General features: G+C 48.8%; 1 protein-coding gene across 1 annotated transcript in view; it reads left to right on the forward strand.

Moving 5' to 3' along the window:
- The first annotated feature begins 978 nt into the window (after positions 1-978).
- LRRC7 (leucine rich repeat containing 7) overlaps positions 979-22,182 on the forward strand; it is a 116,802-nt gene continuing 95,598 nt past the window's right edge. The window contains exon 1 of the mRNA XM_030455170.1: positions 979-1,023. Within this exon, the coding sequence (XP_030311030.1) occupies positions 999-1,023 (25 nt within the window). The 5' untranslated portion in view covers positions 979-998. The remainder of the gene's footprint in view (positions 1,024-22,182) is intronic.

Below are 22,182 nucleotides of genomic sequence, written 5' to 3' on the forward strand. Positions count from 1 at the left end.
TGAAGGACACCACCCATGGGCAGGCTGCCCAGCAGCACCCACACCCTTTAAGTGGTGTGGCCTGGGACATCCCAGTGCTGGAGTGGGGATGCTGAGCCATCTCCCAGTACATCCCCATCTGCAAGGCCCCACCACTGGTCCCCAGACCCTGCAACTTGTCAAAAGGGAAGAGGGGCTGGAGAGTGTCCAGAGAAGGGAATGGAGCTGGGGAATGCTCTGGATCAGAGGATGCTGAGGGGAGAGCTTGTGGCTCTCTGCAATCCCCTGAGAGGAGGTTGGAGCCAGGGGGGGTCGGGCTCTGCTCCCAAGGAACAAGGGATGGGACAAGAGGAGCTTTTGGCACAACTCAAGTTGTGCCAGGGGAGGTTTAGGTTGGAGCTGGGGAACAATTTCTCCCTGGAAAGGGTTGTCAGGGCCTGGCCCAGGCTGCCCAGGGCAGGGCTGGAGTCCCCATCATCCCTGGAGGGGTTTCAGAGCCCTGGGGATGTGGGGATGAGGGACATGGGGCAGGGGTGGCCTTGGCACTGCTGGGGGAAGGGTTGGACTCAGTGATCCCAAAGCTCTTTCCCAACCCAGCCCATCCCAGGATCCGATGGCTCCTGGGCACACATCACCCGTGCCTTTTTTTGACGTCTCCCCCGCAGCGCGGGGATGTCCCGATCCCGGTCCCGCCGGGGATGCTCCGGCCGCCACGACGGGGCGGGGATGGGCGACACCGCCTGCGCACACCGCTCCGCACCGCTCCGCGGGGAGGGCGTGTCCGCGGGACCTCCCCCCACCACCACCTCCGCCCCGCTCCGCCCTCCCCTGCGCCGCTGCGGAGCGCAGCGCGGGCGCGCAGCGGGACCCGCCCCGCCGCCACCACCGCCACCGCCGTGATCCCGGACACCGCCCGCGCGGAGGCGGGTCTTGCGCGGAGGGGCCGGGCAGCCGCGGGCGCGGGCAGCCCCTCCGCGCCCCCGCAGGCTCCGCGCCCCCGCACCGCGGCTCGGCCCCGCATGGACGCGCGTTCCCGCCTGCACCGTGAGTACAGCCGGGCCGGGGGTCGGGTGTGTGTATGGGTGTGGGGGGTGTCCCGGGGGGTACCAGTCGCGCTACCTCCCGCAGGGCTGCCCACGCCCACCCCCCGGTGCGGGATGCTGCCGCCGGGCCGGGCTGCGCGGCCGCGGAGCGCGGGGAGGGAGCGGGGGGGGCGCGGCCGAGCCCCCGCCGAGGACAAAGGAGCGGCCGGGGGGTGCGGCGGGGACTCCCGGCGGGGCAGCACCGGGACCACCGCCCCCTCCTGCTCCCCGGCCGGGGGTGGGTGTGGGGGGCAGCTCCGGGGGTGTCCTCCCCATTCCCTCAGCCCGCCGGCACGGGGGAAGCGCCGCGCACCGCTCCGCCACCATCCGCGTATCCGCCCCTGGATTTTCCTCCCCCCGAAGCCCCTCGGGAGCCGCGGGCGATGCGGGGACATCGCCGGTTGTCACCAGCCGTGCGGCTCCGGTGCCGTCACCCCCCTGTGCCACAGCCCCGCGTTCAATCCGCGAGGAAGGCTTCGGGGTGCTGAGGGTGGGGGTGTGCCCGGGCTTGGGGAGAGCTCCTGGCCCCGGCAATGAGCTCATCCCTGCTCCTTCCCCACGCTTGGGCAAAGGGCTGGGCCGCGGGGACGGGGGCTCTGAGCCCCTCCCGGATCCAGCATTGCCCCGGGGACAGCGGCGGGGGCTCGGCGGGGCCGGCCGGGTTTGTTTGCGGGTTATTGCGGGGAGGCTGGAGCAGGGGAGGGTCGCGCCCGTGACAGCAGCAGCGCTGGAAGTTCCTGGGTGTTCGGGGGAGAAAACGGATCCGTCTGCTGGGTGGTTTTGTGTGCCCATCACCCCCGTTAAACCCTGCGTTCTGCTCCTGCACATCCCTGATTTTCCCTAAAAACTCCGTCCACGTGCCGTTCCTGGCTCTAACCTCAGGTGTTCTGAGTCATTATAATCCTCAGGAGCAGATGAGATATGAAGCGTTTTGCTCCTCATTACCTGACAGGAGAAGTGACTGAATCTGGGGGGTTTTGCTGTTTCACATCTGCTCGCTCAGATACTCGGCCGAGGACGGATGTTTGCCATGGCAACCTCCACCTCGCATCTTGCAGGCACTTTTTTGGAAGTAGCAAGACTTGCTGAAGACATAGGAACAGCTGATTTCAGACTCCATGTAATTATAAATAAATTGTGCGTCCTGGCAAAGATGACCTTTTTTTTTTTTTTTTTTTTTTTTTTTTTTAATATTTATGTTGCTTCAGCTGCTAGGTATGGGAAGGGAGGCAGCCTCCTGAGGAGGTCCTGGGCTGTTCTTTCCGTGTAGCTGCAGTGAAAGAAGGTTTTTCAAACAGGATTAATTACTGAGATTTATTTCAAGACCATATTAATTCAATGATCTTATAATCAAACATCCTGATGTGTCCTCTTAGCTTGATGTCCACACAAAATTCAGCCTTTGTCAGTATTGTGTAAAACTTTTTCTTGGATAAAACTGTATTTTTAATATGTATTTTTTTAATTGCCTCACATAGGAGGAGCTTTTCTGTGTGTTTCATTATCCAAATAATGTGAAATACTTAAAAAGTGGCTTTCCATTACACCACTTTCTGCAGTTGCTGAGGTAACAGCAGCCATCACTGCTCGGGCACGGTGGGACCGGTGCTTCCTACACCTGTGGGAATCCATGGAAAGGAGTGGTGGTGCCTGGTTGTGACCAAGGTCTTCACTCCTTGGTCCCACAGGAATTTAGAACAGCACCTTAAGAATTTGTGAAAAAAATCATTTAAGTTGTAGTTGCTTGCAGAAGGGGATTTTTAAGGAAGATTGTCCATTACCTCTGAAATATCTCACAACAGCAATGTGTGCACGCTGCTAAAGCCTCAAAACTTGAGATTAATGAGGAATTAACAGCTCCTGAGGCTTCTGCAGCCCTACAAAGCTTCAGCTGTGTGCTTTGCTCTTAAAGCAGAGACGCCAGGGATGGCAACTCCAGCAGAGCAAGAACTTCATTGGAGACCCAGAAACCAGGGATTAACCCACATCTGATGGGGCCAGCAGCTGCTCACTGCCTGGAGCTGCTGCCCAGGAGCCTGGGCTGGGGGACAGATGTGCAGCAGAGGCTTTCCAGTGCCTCAGAACTGGTGAATTCCAGCCTGCTGGACAGGGGCTGGTGCAGCCCCTGCCCTGCCCCACTGGGGGTGATGTGGGAGTGCTGGTTTGTCCCTGGAGACACCCGGGAGGCAGCCCTGCCCTGGGTGGCCCTGCTGGGGCTGGTGGCTTTGGTGTCAGAGGAACTCCTGCCTTTTAATCAGATGTGTGAAGCCATCAGACCCACCACAGGCACTCTGCAAATCTGCTGGGGCAGTGGCTGAAAGCCCACCCCGAGCACCCTGCAAAGTGCAGTGTAGGAAACCATCCCTGAAATCATCAGGGACGATGATGTAATTAATAGAATACCTTAATGATTTTGGTAGATCTCAGATGGACACAGACCAAGCACCCAAATGTTGTATTAAGCCCTATTTAAAGATTTGTAAGAGCCACCATGTGTCTTTGGTTTTCAGCTCTCTAATTTTAGCCTGGTTTCTGTAGGCTTTAATTTGCCGGCAGATTGCATCAAACCCTGGGACAAGGCTTTCAGAACTGGTAGCTTTTTGTCAGATCTTTTTTTTTTCTTGGGAATGCAGCAATTTGTTGATGCAGATAAATCCTACTGGGCTTGCTGTGCAACCTCACGGGGCAGCTGCACACCTTTAGTGTGCCCTGCTTAGAATCATCCTTAGAATCAACTTGGAAGTTACAGAGGAGTTGAAGGTGGGGAGATGGGATGGCCAGGAGGAAGGAGATGTGGAAGAAGCTGTGGATGAAGCTGGGTCCAGCTCCATGTAGGAGATCTGAAAGCCCTGAGGAGAGGCTGCTGCTGGCAGCTCTGTAGCCAAGTGCAAAATTAGGGAAGTAACGGAGCATAAAATCCTACAGCTGGAGAGGTGCTCTGGTGAGGTGGAGGGAGAGAAAAATGTTAATGGATCAAGGTATGAAGGAGGAAAGGAAGCCATGAGCTCAGGAGAGCTGCTCTTGTTTATCAGAAGGAGAACATTCTTCATCCTTTAGTTCCCTCGTACTGAGGGTGAATGAATATATAGCTACAGGAGCTGAAACTTACTGGGGGAAAATGCCCCCACCCCAAATATTTTGCTGGGGAAAAGAAATGCAAATGAGAGCTGGGGAAAAGAAAATCCAAGGAGAGCAAGTTTAACCTTCTGAAAGCACAGGAGGCAGCGAGCAGAAAAAACTCTGCTTCTGTTTCAGCATGGTGAAGGGCAGCAACACCTTCATTCAGGTCCAATGCTCAAGCTGTGGGGAGCAGCCAGGGGGGCTCTGGGGGTCTGGGCTTGCTGAGCAAGTTCCTGTGGATGGGAAACAAACGCTGGGCTTTACATCCTGGGAATTGTCAGTCCCTACTGGTTTTGTCAATGAGGTGCTTAAGATGTAAAGGCAGACTTGGTGCAAATCTCTGGTGCTGAGCTTATTGCTCAAGTTTGATGCGTGGAAGATATGACACGGGCTATAAATAGAGCAATCAATAGAGCAATCTTCCAGGTATTAAAAACAAAACAAACCCGGTACTCCAAGTGCATTTTGATAAGCAGAAGGCCATGTTCCTGCTGTGTGACATGGGGAGCAGTGGAGCAGAGCTGCTCAGCTCTGGTTGGAGTCACTGGGCTGTGGGCACTGACCTCGAGTCACAGAGCTGATGCTCCATTCCCTGGAGACTGCTGCTCTGATGTGGAGAACCAAGTGGAATTTAAAGCTTGGGTAGGCTCGGATTGTTTTTCAGCTCCTGGTTTTAAAGTACTGCTCTGTTGCTTGTCTTCTGTGCTGATGAAATTGTCATTGCAATTGACATAGGGAAGATTGGAGAAGGAAGATGATGGGATGTCTGGAGGAAGATGGCATTCCAGAGACTGCCCCAAGGAACCCACCATCATCATGGGTCGATACCTCACTTGCGTCACATCAGGGGCCATCCTCAGGGCTGCCTCTCCCTTCCTCACAACCTGTCATGTCATCTGCAGCAGGAGCTGGGTTGTGGCTGTGGTGGGAGGTGACCAAGCCCTGGTGGCAGTAGAGCTGTGAGGCCTCAGAAGGGTTGTGAGGAGGTGAGAGGAGCTGTCACTGGGAGCCTTGGTACTCTTCTGGGACTGAGGAGCAGAGCCATGGCTGGCAGGTCCCTGTGGCAGAGCAAGGGGTGGCAGCAGCAGTTGCTCTGACAGGGCCAGGAGCTCTGTCTCCAGCTCTTCAAACCCCAGCAGTCCCTGTCTCTGCCTGCTTCAATCTTGCCTCACTTTATTCTCAAGGACATGAAAAAACCCACATGCAAACGCCATATGTTCTGCTTCCAACCCCACATTCCCATCTTCTCCTTGTTGCCATTCTCGGTGTTTGACCATGGAAGAATCCTTGGGGCAGAGGCTTTTCATCCCTCCAGATGAAGGGATCTTTGTGGATCTTTGTGAGATGTTGATGGTCCTCATTCCTCTTGCCCAAAGGGCAGGCTGGAGCATCACCCCAGCAGGAGGGAGACATGGGGATGGGTCTGAAGTCTGGGGGAGCTGGTGGAGAAAGGGATGAGGCTGGGGAGGGGAATGTGTTGTCCCCACAGGAAGGGTCTCCTGGTGGGCAGCTTCACTTCCTAATTAGCATAAAATCTGCTCAAGGTGTTGCTGAAATCTTTTTGTACCTTGTGTTTAATTTTGCCTGGGGTATGTGATGCACCCAGCAAACCGTCTGGTGCCTGTTGGGAGTTTCCACCTCAGGCATCCTGAAGCTTTAGCTGTTGTAACAATAAAAAATTCCAAAATTTCCAAGCCTGAGTACTAAATTGGTAGCTTTCAGCAGTTCTCTAATTACGTGAGACATTTTTTGTACTTAACAAATGGCTCTTATTCTTGCCAACGCTTCAGCCCGGTGCTCTAGGACTGTGGGTGTCAGGGAACAGAACATATTTCTGTGTCTGTGAATATGATCCCACACGTTGTCTTAAGTGGGAAAATGTTCACAGCCCTTATATGGCGAGGGATTTTTTCCCCAAATCCATCAGTGCTCTCTTCTGCAGTAATAATGCAGTTTTATCTTTGTAGGCTGAATATTGATGATGAACCACAAATATGAAAATATTTTTTTTTTTTTTTTTTTTTTTATTTTTTTTTTTTCCCCCTCCTGGCAAAAATATCCCGAGGTGTAACCTGCTCTGCCTTGCAAACCATTCAGGAGCTGTCTCTAGAAACCACTGGTGGTTCTCAGCAGCTCATCCATGTGTAGGTGCCAACTGATGGATAAGTGCTTTGGAGCACCAGGAGTGCTAGTATTTATTTTTGTCTGGCCTTGTGCAGCTCTTCCTCATCTTTGCTGTGACTTTGCACACTTCTCCTCCTGTTCAGCCCTTTTGCCAGCAGACTTGGAGGCTCCTGCAGCCGAGTGCTGCACAAGAAGCTGTGTTCCCTGCCTGCCCAGTGATGTCCCATGCTTCCAGTCCTGTCCCAGGTGTCCTGCCACACCATGAGGAAGGTGTGGGGAATACAGGAGTTCCCAGAGCTCCCCATGATGGTCTGAAGGAAGGGCAGTGAGAGGCTGGTGGCAGATTTGTGAGCACTGTGAAATAAAGGGTGAGGGGTTCTTTAGGGGAATGGAAGAGCAGAATTACCCTCAAACAGATTTTGCTGAGAAATACTCACTTTGCATTAGATATTCCTGCCCAGTGGCACAACGCCCCAAAAGCCTTTTGGTTTGTACCAGGAAGGCTTTGTAATGCCCTGCAGGAGGAGGAGGAGGTGTGGGGCTTCATCCATACTGGACATCCAGCATGGGAAGAGCATTTTCCCATGGGATAGCCAGAGGCTGAGGCTGGAGGTGCTGCCACCCCCTGTAGATGCACCCAGCCCAGGAGAGAGGGCAGAGAGGTGACATGAGCATGGATGCTGTAAGACACATCATCTGCTGAGCTTTGTGGACACCTGTCCCCTCCTGATGGGTGTGTGGAAGGAAGGGAAGGAGGTGGCCTGGTGTGAGGATCCCTGGGATCAGCAGGGCTTTGTGAGGAGAGGAGAGGAGAGGAGAGGAGAGGAGAGGAGAGGAGAGGAGAGGAGAGGAGAGGAGAGGAGAGGAGAGGAGAGGAGAGGAGAGGAGAGGAGAGGAGAGGAGAGGAGAGAGAGGAGAGGAGAGGAGAGGAGAGGAGAGAGAGGAGAGAAGGAGAGGAGAGGAGAGGGTCAGGCAGGGGCTGGGAGGCAGCTGGAGGTGTGGCTGAACAGCAGGTCTGGGTTCCTCTGAAATCCCTGGCTTCAGATGCATTGGTTGTCTCATCAGTGAAGACATTTGTAATCCTGCAGATGGGCAGGAAGGTGAAGCATTACAGCACAGAAACTCAGTTATGTTTGATATTACTGATGATGTTCCAAGGTTTAATAGTTTTTTTAAAAGTTCTCCAGCAAAGCAGAATGTTTCTTTCCATGGGCAGAGTTGCACAGATCAGTCCCTTCCTTTCTGAAAGGGAAGCAATGGAAGCTCTGTGACAAAATGTACATTTTGAACAGTATCTTTTACCAAGTTCCTACCAGAATGGCTGTTTGTGTGAGGAATGCTGGGGCACAGATGTGCTCTATTTGTAGCCATGCACCCTTGTGGTTTGGGGTTTCTAAGTGTCACCCAGAACCCAGGATTTGGGTCAGAGCTGTGTCCCCATGCACTGCCACTGACTTGAACCCCATGGGGACTTGTGCCTGATGTGCCATCTGGGGCAGGATGGTCTGCATGGAATTTGAGGACAAACCTCAGTTACTACTCATGGATTTGTAAGACATATTCCTAGGTTTACAAAATAGGGGTTTCTTCATTCTCTGTTCCACAGTTGTGTTTTTCTAAGCACTGAGGGTTTTTTCCTAGCCAAGTCCCAGTTCAGGGATCCTGCAGAAGGATGGGTGAGTGCACAGCAACTCCATTCAAGTCAACACTTCCATGCATTTCCCAGGGCTAACCCATGGCTCTGTCTTCATCCTGCTGGGGCAAGGCACTGCTTTAATGGGCTGTCATTAACACTCTGCTGCTGGATGATTATTTCCAGCCATAATAGCAACAAGATGTTCACATCGACAAGTTAAAAATGAAGCTCCTGGAGCTGCCAGTCAGAGCACAAGGGCTGCTGGCATCCCTTCATCATCACTGCTGGCTTTGTGGGGATGGAGTTAGCATAAATAGGTGGGATGCAAAGTGTCAGGCCATGTTCAGTCCTTGTCCAAGACATCTTTGTTTTGGAATGGCTCTTTCAGTATCAAATTAATCAAGAAAGTCAATCTTCATCCATGGGGAGAAGTCAGGGGGTGGAGGGGAATATAAACAAACAAAAATGAGTTGCATAGTTGGTTTTCCTCCCCAGTTATTCTTCAATGTAACTGACTCTGTGGGGAGTGCAGCCAAGAAAGCAGTTTGCAGTGCAGTGCAGTGCAGTGCAGTTCAGCCCTGCTTGTGGGGTGGGTGTGTTGAGCAGTGGCTGCCAGGGCTGCTTGGCTTCTGGCACCTGGAGCTCCCTGGGTGGCAGGGGCTGGTGCTGGCTTTGGCTGCTCCATCACTGCCTTTGGAGACCCTGCTCAATAAGCACCCCTGGGGCAGACTCTGGTGCTTTAGTGTACTCCTGGGCTCTCTGCATCCCCTTTTTCACTGCTGTGTTGTGATTGGTTTTCTCCACCTTTCAGTGTTGTGGGCATCTCCCTTCTCAGCCCTTCCTCCTGCTGTGGCACTGCCCTGCCCTGGGGAAGGGCACTGGGATGGAGGCAGGAGGCAGGTATTGCTCAGGGCTTGCATCTCCTCTGTGCAGCTCCTGCAATTGGGATATCATCCGTAAACTGGATGAGGTTTTTTCTGCTTTAACCAGTGTTGGCTGTCAGATTAGCCTGAGATTAAATAAATCTTAATTACTTCTGCTAGATTTGGCTGTGACTAGTCACACTGAACTCATCTTAACAAGTTATGGGGTCACCTAGGGAGGAACTGAGAGGTAGGATGAACAGAGAAATGATTCCCTGATGCCAGCTTTGTTTGGAGCTCTGCTTCTTGCACTGGAGATGATGAGGAGCTGCTCCAGGTCCATCTTCTCCAGCCCCCTGGGATCTGGTAGATATCTGTCATGTTTCCCCCAACTCATCTCTTTTATAGACTGACCTACTTTGAGACTCTTCACAGAGAAGTCTATACCTTTGCCTGTCCTTTTCATCCTATTTTGAGCACTTTCCATATCTAGTATGTCCTTCCCTTTATTTCAATGAAGGGACCAGTTTTTTTACAGCTTTAGAATAGCTCTGGGAAACCTTAAGGCAAAGAGAATTGTGTCCTTTCTGAAATACTTGGCATTTTTCTAGTCCATTAGCCTGAGTGCACTGACTTTGGGGTGAGCAGCATGAAAAAACCACAGCCAGTGTTAACAGAAATATAAGATTAACAGAATACAATGAATTTGTTCTTCATAATAAATGCTTACCTAAAATACAGTACCCTTCAGAGTTGACAAGGGAGAAGAGTGATCATTATCTTTCTAATGAACTGATAAGTCTGAATATTAAATCATCTCCAGAAGCTACCTCTGAGCTTTTCCCCATCCTCTTTCTCCATCTGCTTTGCACTAGAGAACTTGGCTGCTTCTTTCTTTGGGGTTAAGAAAAAGCACTTAAACATGGAGTGCAAAACCTGTCACTGGCCCTTGTCTCTGGCACATAATTCGTGTGTGCATTTCTGTATATGTATAAAAATATAGAGATTTATATCAATACAAGCATAAGAATTTGGATTTGCAGGGATCACAGAGTTTGCTCCACTCTCATGATGGGAGAGGAGCTGGAAGCTTTCAGCAAGGAGAACTCAAACCATTAATGAGTTTTATGACTTTGTAGAACTTTCAGCACACGGTGGTGCTGGGGCTTCATCTTACCTCCTGGGGCTTCTCAGTTCCCTCTGAAGGATGTGGAGTGGGGTGATTTGTGCTGGGACAGGTGAAATTGGAAATGCTTAAGGGTGGGTATTTGCTTTTTCAGGTTTACCCAGAATTTCTAAAACATATGCATTAAAAAGTAGATGTTTTCAGGCACACAAGGACTTTCCCAGCCCTGCTCTGTCCTTCAGTCTCATGGGAGAGCTTGCACATCTGCCAGACTTTAGGCCCTGAACTGAGTTTTTCCAGTTCACTTGATAAATATTTTCTTCTTGAGACAGTTCAGAACTAGAGGGAGGAAAACCCCAGTTCTCTGCCTGGGATAGTAACTTTGGATGCTCTTCCATACTGAAATGTTCTCTTCCTTCTGGAAGAGCTCACCTCAGCCCGTCCGATGGTGGGGAATGCCCTTGGCTTTGGGAGCTCTGTCACCTTTAGTGGCTGGGCTGCTCATCACTGAGCTGCTCAGTGCCCCAGGGGTGAGCACAAAGGTTTTGGGGCAGGGGAGTGAGGAGTGGAGTGGCAGCTGCAAGGGGAGAGGGTCTGCAGCACCTGTGAGGTACCTGCAGGGACACCCAAAGGCATCCGGAGGGGAGAGGCCTTCTGCGTTCCCAGGCTTTAAATAAACACAGAGAAAAATGGAAACTCTCTTTCTTTTTTTCCCCTGTGACTTTGGATTCACCTCTACATTCTGAGGACTACGTATTTATAGCTGAGAGCAGAGCCCAGCCAAAGCCTTGCTGTGAGACCCACCTGCAGATGGTGGATCCCACCCTGCCCTTGTCTGGAGCGCGTTGCCCGCATCAAGGCACGGGCTCTGGCCAAGCAGCAGCAGCAGGGATCAGCTACCAACCCCCTCACTCTCCCAGATTTGGGGCCTTGGGGAGAAAGGTTTTTGAGAGGAACTGGATGTAAAAGAGAGGAGACCTTCCTCAGGCTGCAGATCAGGTTTTGCAGCACCGCTGCACTGCGCTGCCCGAGCCAGGGAGGAACAGGAGCAGGAAGGGTTCTTGGGAAAGGTACAGTGGGAAAATCTATCCATATTAAGGCATTTCCCTCGTTTTCCAACTCCTAACTGTAATTTAGTCTGATTATTTGTTTCCTAATAAATTGTGTGCAGCTCATCTCGACATCAGAACACATTAAGCTGTTTGCTCTGATGTCTGTTGCACAGGCTAATGCAATTCATCTCTGGAAAGGAGTTTTTGACCAGATGCTGAGATCTGACTCCAAGATACCACGCAGCTTGTTCCTTCTATCTGGATATACCCAGAAGGTCAAATTCTGCTCCTTTCTCTCCCCATAATTTAATTGAAGTCAAGAGAGCTCCAGAGGTATAAGGGAAAGCACACTCATTAGCTGTGGGAGCAGCAGGGGAAGGTGCTGAGTTTCAAGGCAAGGTGGTAGGATGTGAATGAGGTGGGGAGGAAGCCACCCGTGATGTTTGCCTTAGAAAAGCTTCCAGCATTTCAGCTGGAGCAGCACTGTTCAGTTAATGGAATGACAAGAGGGATTTTAAATGTAAGTAGAAATAAAATATGGAGTAGTGCCTACTGACACCTTTAACTGTGGATAGAAGAGGAATGCTTATTATTAATTAGTGAGTGAAAAAGCTTATTAGTGAGATACATCATGACATTGTTCTGGAGATGGGTGTGTTGTTATTGAAAGCAAAGATAGTCTCCAACTAAACATAACTTAAGGTTGTTCTCCCATTTTTTGTCTCCATAGATTTCTACTCTTTTCTCTTCCCTTCCCAAATGGTGATGGAACAAGTTCTGCTTTGACTTGTTGTCCTGTGGGTTGGTGCTAAGTGTGTCTGTGCACAGCAGAGGTTATTCCTGCAGCCCAGCTCACCGTGTCAAACCCTCTGCTTTGCTGCTCATTGCCATGGGTGCCACCAGGCCTGGGCTGGGAGCCCCAGGAGGCTCTGGCCCCACTCCCATGGGTGTCAGATCTGGGATCCAGCTCACCTGCTGGGGTCAAAACCACCCCTGGTTTCACCTCCTCTGGCCCAGCAGCATTTGAAGAGCTCTTCTGGCTGGTTTGACACCCACCCTACAGAAATATCCTGGGTCAGAATCCCTGTCGTGTTCTTCTCAGGGCAGAAAGTGGAGCTGCAGGGTGCTGTGCTGCATCCTCACAGCTTCTCCTACACACACTGCCAGCAGCCAGGCAGGGACAGGATGAGGCAGTAACCTGGGCACTTACACAGGGAAATAATTTATGAACCCCAATCCTTAAAGACAAGCATGCTGAGAAAGCAAGCCAGGCCTTTGCAATACCACTCATCAGTTTGGAATTGATTTCCTGGAGGAAAATTTTCTTCATTTTACATTTTAGTGTCTCATGTATGACATCAACAGGATGAGCAGGAACCAGATTTATTCATGGTAGCTCTAAGGGTCCTCAACCCTTAATGAAGGGTCCTTAATGAAGTGCAGTGGGTAGAAAGCAACTTCAGCTGGAGCTTGTACAGCACAACATTAAGAGAATATACCCAGGGCTCAGTTAAGATTCTAAATGTCTGTTTTGTGATTAATGTTCATTGCACCTAGGAACTCTTTTCTTGTCCCTTTTCTTAGTGTAAATCCAACTATTTTTGGAGTTACTTTGGGGACTGCACAGGGTGTAGAGCCCACCACGTGGCACAGCAAGTGGAATGGAATTCCCTGCTCTTGTGTGTATTAAGCTGGGGAGGGTTCAGGCGTTAGGAGCAGAACTCAAGGGGAAAGTCCCAACATCAGCCAGAGGTTTGGTTCTGAGAAGCCCCTGCAAAGGACCTGCAGGTCCAGCCAGATGTCTTATAGCCTGTCCTTGCTCAGCTTGGGCAAACTGGGTGGCTCAGGGGTGGTACCAAGAGGGGAAAGGAGCCATTCAGGCAGGCACAGCAATGACCCAGCAGTCCTGGCTGATTTCATCTGAGCTACACAGGATGCTCATCCAGGAGAAGTCCTGTCTCCCCTTCTTGTTACTGCTGGATTTTGCTTTTTGTTTCTGGTCTTTGTTTTTTTGCCAGGACGTGTGATGTCTTCATTCTGGAAGGTTGTAAAAGGACTTCCCAACAGCTCAATTCTTTTTCTGAAACCATTCAGGAAATCATGAGTCACTTTGCACCTTCAGAATCACGAACACAAACTGGATCCTGATCCAAAGGTTCCCTGAGATCATTAGAACTTGCATTAACTTGCATGAGATATGAATCAGGCTGCCAAAACTTATGTATTTAACACAGCTTTATCAGAGGCTTTATTCTGCACAGAGCTAAATGCAGGTTTTTCACAGGCTGATAACTTGGGCTTGAAATAGCACTTAGTGTAAGGAAAGGATAAAAATATTGGTAAGACATCATTCTGAGATGCCTTTCATGGTTTCAAAAGCTTTTCTGCACACTGTCATGCCCTCATAATATTAATTTATCTTTTTTTCCTGTAACATTTTGTTTGGAAACACCAGTTAGGACAGCTCAGTGTGATGGGGTTGGCTGCCTACTACAGGAAAATCTGGTTTGCAGGTTGTATGTGGTGAAAGGGAAGGTTGTGGTTTCTTACCCAGAGATCATTGTCCTGGTCTTCAGCAAAAATGAGAAGGAAAAGGGGGGAAAAGCAAACAACCAAAAAACCAACCAAGTGTGCTGGTTCTGGAGAGGCCAGGAGAGCAGGGCTGGGGGGGGAGAGTTGGAAGCACCCATGGAGCTTGCACAGAGTTTCTGTGCTGCTCAGGTCAGGTCAGGCTCTTCCCCCCTGCCTCAGGGTGCAGGGATGAGATTGGCTTTAACCCTTGCTGGGCAGAACAGACCTAAAAGCTCTCTCTGTGGAGATTTTCTATTCTCATGGGAGCTTTAAATAGCAACCAGACTCATTTTACCCACCGAACACAGAGCTGGGCTATTTGCAAGCACTGAGCAGAACTGATCAAAAGAGAGTCAGGGGGCAGGTAAATGGAGAGAGGGAAATGTCCTGGAGCATCCTTGGTGCTGCTGCAGCACCTTGTGCTCAGTCTGTGCCCTCCTGCCAGCTCCCTGGGGACTGCAGCCTCAGAGGGAAGGTCACAGGGAGCCAGCTGTGTGCAGGCTCCCAGGTCTGTCTTGGCATAATGGTTTGGCACTGGATGGAAAAATACAGACTGGGGTCTCCAGGGGCACCAACACAAAGATGTTTTCAACAGTCTTAAAATATAAAGGGCTTTGTGGCAAGGTGAAAGGTTTTGTCAGCAGTGGCATTACCGTGGTTGATCCATGGATCCACAGGTATGGGGGTGGGCTTGCAGGACACCCTTTTTTGTCCTTGCTTTTTTGTTTGTGTTCTCCTGAAGGTCAGCTTGGTTTTTTCCTGTTCTCCTCACTGAGTGTGGTTGGCAAAGGTGTGTCTGGAGGTTGGGAGTGAAGGCAGGCAGAGGCACACCTCATCCCTGGGGCACACACCCTGGGATCTGCCTCTGGATTTGCTGCCAGGTGTCTCATAATGGGCTGGCACTGCCAAAGGTGTCCTAAATATCTCAAGTATTGTGACATATTCACTTTGGGGAGTTTTTCCCATGGTGTGTCTGAAGAGGAATTTGTTGTCTTTCAGTACTTTCAGGTGGCTTTATTGTATTTTTTTTAATTGTGGAAGTGATAAGCACTTTATCTCTTGTTAAAAGATGAGTAGTAAAAGCCTCTGAAATTGTTGGTTAGGATCTTGGCCTTAATTAATGAGTTCCAGTGGTCTTGCTTTAGCTTCTGCCCACTTTCACAGCCAGTGTCGCAGTTCCTGTCTCTGAAACTCTGAAGTCAGTGAAACAAATAGGGGTTTTGGGACTTTGGAAAGGGAAAAAAATCTAAGATAAAGTAAATAAAAAGGGAAAGCAATTAATATTTCCCAGCCAAACGAAAAGAGTATCTGTTATTATTAGGGCTGCCACACTCTGGTTCATAGGGTATGAGCCACAGTGGGTTATGGGATGAGGTTTTGCAATACCCTGGAACAATGACTTTCCCTGAGCTGCCTAAAGAGCAAAAAAAGTCCCTGAATGTGCCAGGGTGAGCACAGGTCTTCACATGCATGTGAAGGACCAGAGGAAATGGATGGAAGCTACTCCAGGGGAGGTTTAGGCTGGGTGTTAGGAAACATTTTTTAGTCTGAAAAGGTTGTGAGACATGGGAATAATCTGAAGGAGAATCGGGTTAGTGGTGAGCTTGCAGTGCTGGTCCAAGTGCCCTCTCTGTCAGGTGGCAGATGCTTCATGTTTGGTGGCCACAAGCCCAGCTGCAGCAGGTCCCTCATCTCCCCAGGGACAGTGCCCAGGTCAGCCCCAGGCAGGATGAGGTGGGAAAACCATGGAATGAAGGTGGGATCTCTAGCTGGGAAAGGATCATTATCCTCAGCCTTTGGCAGGCTTTGCTGGATGGTTCCAGTGGGCTGGGCAGCAGCAGGCAGAGCATGAAGGCAGGAATCCCATCACTTCCCAAGCCAGCACTCCCCTTGCAAGCTGCCAGTGCTATGGAGCCAGAAGCAATATTCCATTATTTCTGGTTTTAACGCCTTTTCTCCCTTTTTCTTCTGCTCAAACGATGCAGCATTCTACAGAGAAAATGGTGGGAGGGATCTGTGGCAAGGAACTGTATTTTCCTCCATGCTGTGTATTCCCTGTCTCCTGGGAAGCCTTGTATCTAGCAATCAGATTGCTTCTCCTCAACTCACTGCAGAGCAGGAAGTTTTTGTTTCACTGCAGTTTGGATCCCCTCTCACAGAGGTTATCAGGGCTTTGGGACTCTGTATTTTACACACCCTGATTGCTGCTGCTCCTCATTAGCCCAGACTTGTTTGTGTTAGGGTAATTATACATTTTTATTAACAAATGCTTTATTGGCCACGTGTATCTGCTATTTATATAGAGAGCCTTCTCTAGATATACTTCACCTTTTAGACAATACCCTCAAAAAGCTTGAAGAGGAATTCTCATTGGAAACAAATCTTTTATCTCTGCCTTCTTCAAGGGCACCACGAGGAACCCAGCATTTGTGGCAAACCCTTGAAGTTCTGCCAATGAACTTGAATAGATGATAATTAAATCTCTTTAAGATTAAAAAAAAAATGTTAAAGTTTCTTGATTAGCAGCTCAGCCCTGGGCTGCACTGCTGTTCATCCTGATCAGACACCAAGCCTGGGGTGCCCCCAGCTCTTGCATAACTCAGAGCTTATTTCAGCACTGGGAGTGTGACAGCTAAATATTGTACAGCTCTGAGCCCACGTGTCTTCCACAGTTGGTTTTGGGCTTTTTTGAGTGTACATTGGCATTAGCAGCCACTTTCCTGTAAAATTATTTTGGATTCTTTCCCCCAGCTGGAGCCTTTCCAGCTTGGTCCAGATGACCTTTGTTTATTGTAAGTTGAGCATATGTTTCTTTGAGCTTGATAGCTGAATGAGAGCTTTTAGTCCTTGTCAGTGGAGGAGGCTGTGAGGGCAAGATTATACCTAAGGCAAATCATTTTACATATTCTGAGGCTGTACCTGCTAATGCAATTGAGAAAGTGGGGGTGAGGACTGCTCCAAAATTAAGGGTATATAATATTTAAACACACTTGAAATAGCAGCTTGTGGACTGAGAGAGTTCACCACTGGAATAAAGACACCTGTAGTCTCCATGATGGACTTCTTATGAATGTCAACATTGTTAACACAAGCATTTAGGCAACTTCAGAAGTAATTCTGAGCCATTCTGCGTGTTCCTGAAAGGCTTTATTCATTGTGATACTTTACAACATTACTTCTAAAAATATACCTCCCAGTTTTGGCAGAAAGAACCATTGTGTGGGAAAAGTGAAATCACCATAAAAAGCACTTTAATAAAGTCTTACAAGTTAAACATTTTTAATTTGTTACATTTGTTAATCATGGGAGTGTGAATGAATTAAACTTCCTATTCATATATGTAGGGTTTACTTTATCTGATGAATCTCTAAGAAAAAGGTTGAAGATGTGTCTGCCTCTGCTCTGGCTCTGTGAACAGAAAATACATGGAGTTAAAAAGAATTGTAGAAAGGAAGACATCAATAAACCGTGTCCTTCATCCTTCCAGACAAAAAGCTCCCTGAAAGGGAAACTCTTCTTCAGGGCAGAGACTGTGATAATCAGCCTGGGGCTGATATTGAAGTGTCTTTGAATATTCTTATTCACTCTCCTCTCAAGCTAAGTGGATGCATCGTGTCCTCTCTCTGGTCATAATTAATGAAAAACCTGTAGCCCTGCTTAGCACATCTGAGCATTTCTCACTGCTCCTAATTGACTTATGCAGCATCCAGTGTGACTTGATGGGCTTGGATGGCTTTCCTTTAGTCCCTACCCTTTGAACATTTCTCTTTGTGCTAACATTTCACATCCGAGGTTTAATCTCTTGCAGCTTTATTAGGGAGAAATTAGCTTCTACAAGAACTGAGCTGTGGAAAATGGGTATTTGGATCTTATCCTGATTCCAAAGAAGATTGCTGTGGTGGCTGGAGCTTTGGAGTGTGGGTCCCATCAATGCACCCAGCACAGTCTGGTCCCCCAGAGCAGCCTCTTCCTTCAGAAGATGTCTGAGCTGCAGGGAGTGCATGCAAAAGCCTGAGGGCTTTACTTTTAATTTTATATTCTGTTTCTGTTCTGAATTTTGGAATGCCCCAAACAACTCTTGCTGCCTGCTCTTGCAGGATCAGCAGAGGAGCCAGCCAGCAGCTGGGGCTGCCCTGATGTTCCTTGGCTGCATGAACCCATTCCCTCCTGTTGTTTCCAGGTCTGTGTAGTCCAGACTCCTCCCTCACTGCCTCCCATCCTGGGGTCCTTTAATCTCCCTTTGGGTGCTGGTCATTTTTTGTGGCATTTTCAAGTCTTCTGAAGTCTTTCAAGAAGAGGTAAAGTAACAAAAGCCCCAAAAGTGGGACCTGGATTTAAAGCACCCTCCTTTTATGATGGTTCTCAAGTTACAATTAAGCTTCTTTTCTAAACTTTTATTTTGTGAGTTTCAAGTCTATTTAATGCAGTACACGAATTTATAACATTCTGAGTTCTCAGTCAAAAGCTGGGCAGTATTAAATCCAGTGCCTGCTGAATCCGTGGCTGTTATCCCTCATACCTGTAATCCCATCAAAAGAAATTTGTTAGGCTAGTTTGACACTGCTTTTTTTTTTAATACACATGTGTAATGGCATTAATTTAATTAATCTGCTGTAATTCTTTACAAATAGTGTTGTGTATTGCCTATTCCATTGTGCAGGATCAGTGTCAGGATGACAGGCCTGTAACTGCTCAGATTATCCCATTCTCCCTGTTAATCACTTGGGGCAGCAGCTGCCTGCTCCCTTCTAGTTCTCCCTGATAATATGGCACAAAAGAGGTTATTGTACCTCTACCTGTGACCAGCTTACCAGAGGCTCCAGATATATACAGACTAAGTCCTAAAGGCCTTGCTTTGGGAGAGGAGGCTCAATAGAAAGTTGAAAGCCAGGGGTGCAGGTGAAATAGAAAGCCAGGGGTGCAACAGGCTCCAGGGACACTGGTACATCCACTGCTCCAACAGGTCATCAGTCCATTTTACCCTTACATTTCCTCCTAAAATCCAGGCAGTGAGCAGCAGGACAGCCTTTTGTCTCAGCACTTCTGAATCCCCTTGGGAAGCTGGCTAATTCCTGGGATCTGAGGAGAACCGCCCTCAGCCAGAGCAGCTTTTATCAGAGGTGCCTGGGGCTGCCTCCTCTCCTTGGCATGCCCATCCTGAGCCTCAGGTTTCCCTTGCCTTGGATCCAACAGGCCCCAGCTCACTGCTAGGATCTATACAGCTGAGCAGCAAAAGGGACAAAATCTCATGTAAACATATGAAAAAATTGCAGTGTTATTTAGGGCCTGGGACAGGCAATGTCATTCTGTTTGCCTATTTACAAGAAAAGTAATTCATCAAAACTCAGCAGCAAAGGCAGGAGTAGTATCTCTTGAGCTATCATTTGAATCTCCTTATTTTTGGTTGGTAATTTATTTGTCAGGAAAATATTGCTGTAAAATAATTTTTTTTCTGAATATGAGCTACTGGGTAATCAGATGGCTTTTTGGGTTGATTGTATATGCTGGCCTTGTACTCTAGGGAAATTCATACTTTCTCAGCTGTTCATGGCTCTCTTTCTGATCTCCTGAGCCATTGCCAGAGTTACAAAATAGGAAAATCCATTCTAAGAGACTATGCAAATGTCTTCCAGCCAATGCTAGGCTGTGCTGAGGTGCTCTTGGTACAACAGGGCAGGATTTTCTACCCCTTGTCAGAGGTGTGGTGAAAGGCAGAAGGAAAATGATGCAAATCTGGTGCTCTGGAATAATTTAATTTTGGACTCCTCTCCAGTGCCAACATCTCCTGATGAAAAACAGCCTTTCAGGCAGTTGGAGACTGCCATGGCAAAGACCTGGACTACCTGGCAGGGAATCTGAAACAGGAGGTAGCAAAGCTCTCCTCCCAGCCCTCTCTGAGCTCAAGGGCAGAAATCTCCCAGCCCCGTGGCTCTATCAGAGGCTCACAAACAACAGACACATGAATGCCCTTCAGCTGCCAGTGGTGCAGGAGGCTTCATGGGCACCCAGTAGTTCCATATCAGTAGAATTTTCCATTTTGTGCACAGACAGTGCTGGGTCTGCATGGTGGCAGAGCTGCAGCCTGGTGGCTCTGGGCTGGGGTGTTGCCCTGTGATCAGTCAGAACTGAGCTGACACAAAGCTGGTGGGGCAAGGGCTAGTGCAGGGAATGTGGAGGCAGAGAAACCACTCTGGATTCCAGAGCTGTCATCTGATCATCACAGATGAGGTCTGCAGAGGACTAGAGATTAGAAGTTTATTAAACTGTGTGTTTGGGGGTTCTTCTGTAGTGCTCTGAGAGCCTTGCAGTGCTGAGGGGAGCAAGAACACCATTTCAGCTACAGAAAAGTCTGCTAATTAAAGACTGCAATAGGAATGTAATCTTAGAGAAGCTCCAGGGAAAGGGAAATATGTTCTCCTTACCTTTGTGTTTTGTAAGTGTGCAGACGAGAACAAGGGAAGAGAGGAAGAAACTCATCCTCATAAAACCAGTCTCTTGTTGGCATCATGTTTGGGAATGAGAGCACATTGCTGGTGGTGCTGTAAGAGGAAAGAGATCTCTAGAGGAAGCAAAGTAGGAGAGAAAAGAAACACTTATTTATTTATTTAAATGAAGCTAACCTCAGAATGCCCCTGCAAGATACGTAGCCCTGGGACAAGGGCTGAGCCCTCCCAAAACCCCAGAGGAGATGAGCTGGAATAGTTAAGGGGAGCTATTTTGGTTAAATACAATGTAGATGAGAGTTTTGTCTGACCTATTCTAATGTTTTTATTTGTTTCAAGTCTTGTTACTGCCCTATGCTTAAACGAACTAACAATAATCAATCTGACAGCCAAACTCAGTTTGAAGTGGAACTGTGATGTATTAAATATATCCAGGGCACACCAATGCTATTTCTGTGCTAGGCACTGAGGTGTGAGGGTGAACAGGTCGTGGTGGAGTCACTACTGGCTGTCCTCTGATGGAAGGCCCAGCTGTACAGTGTTTCAAAAGAAGGAAAAAACCCCAAAGTTGCCATATCCATGTGACATCTTTTGTCTAAAAGGCCAAATTCCTGACTTCCTACTGCTTCTAAAATTCAGATTTGTTTGCTATCTTTTATGCTGTTGCATTAATGATTTTCAAATATTCAGAAAGTCTGCCATGCTTTAGATGGCATTAATGAAGTCACTTGCTTTATTCCTTGGACAGTGATTTAGAAGTGATGTTGCTAGGATACCAGCAGAAGAAAAGGCAGTTACACAAAACTGTGTGGCAGAAGGGAAACAACCAAGTTTCTCAAGGCCAAGGAGTTGCATCTCAATGGAGTAACTTACATCCATGCTGAATACCATCCTTGTCCCAGGGCTCTGTGTCCAGCTCCTCCTGGCTCTGCCTGGTGCCCAAAGCAGGTGCTGAGCACCCCTCTGTCTGCTGGGAGGGGAAGGGAGGGTTTGGGGGTTCTTCAGACCTCTTCCTCCTGCATTTTCATTTCTTCTGGGAAGCACTGGTCCCTCCTCAGGAACAGGTGAGACTCCTCTGGACTTTTATTTCTGGCTCACACTGCAGCCAGAGCACTGGCAGCAGGAAGAGGATGAGGTGGCTCCCATGCCAGGTCCCTGGGGTGCTGGCAGCTCTGGGGCCAGATGGGCTCTGGCAGGCTCAGGGCTGCTGGCACAGGCAGGGCAGAGCTGGGCAGGGGGGACCCATGGGATGGGAATCTGGGATGGGCTCCTTCGAAGAAATCCTGGGTCTTCAGACAGCCAGACTTCAGCTGGTCATCTCTCCTGAGGACAGCCAGACTTCAGCTGGGCACCTGTCCCTTTCTCCAGCTCTGTTTCACATCCCCTCCTCCTCTTCTTGGACCAGAAATCCTTTACGGGTCTGCTCTGTGTTTAATTATTGCTCCCAGCCCCGAGTGTTAAATAACATTAGAAATCGTGTGTGTCTGGGAGAGTAAAGTAATTCCTTTTTTGGATCTGACCCAAAAAACAATTCTAGTTGGTGCCTTGTGATATACATAAGGAGAATGTCAGCAAGTTGGAGCAAAATGACTTGTGACAGATACACATGCACATCCAGAGCCCTGGTGTGTTTAAAGTTATAGAGGGCTCTTAAACAATCTTGCTGCCTATTAGCTGCCCTGTAATAGGAACAAAATGAATCATTAATATTTAACACTGAGCCCTATCTCCCATCTGACTGACTGGTGAAACATAAAAAAATACAAAACACTTGTTTGTTTCTTCGTGGCCAGTTGGAGAATGGTGGGGAGTGCATTTGTAACAAAGGAAAAAATACTTGCAGTTTTTTGGTTTTGTGATGTGTTGGGAGAAACGAGAAAGGGAAGATGAGCACTTACAGAATGAACTTGCCATTATCTGTATTCCAGCAGTGACTGAATGAAGCTGCTGAGCAGAAGCAGTGATGCAGACATGCATAGCCTTGGGAACTGACTAATGCTCAGTTGGTGTTTTGCATCAGTGAGTGAAAATGGACTCTGCAGGGCTGATATAATACTTGGTAATTTCCTTTAGATACCTGGAGTATACCACAGCATGTTGAAATCTGCTGTGTGTGGTGGGGGACACATCCTTGTCTGCTGGAACAAGGAAAAGGTGGTTAAGTGTTCATTATCTTCCCATGATTT

The sequence above is a fragment of the Calypte anna genome, chromosome 8, assembly GCF_003957555.1.
Source record: "Calypte anna isolate BGI_N300 chromosome 8, bCalAnn1_v1.p, whole genome shotgun sequence".
Classification (NCBI taxonomy): Eukaryota; Metazoa; Chordata; class Aves; order Apodiformes; family Trochilidae; genus Calypte; species Calypte anna.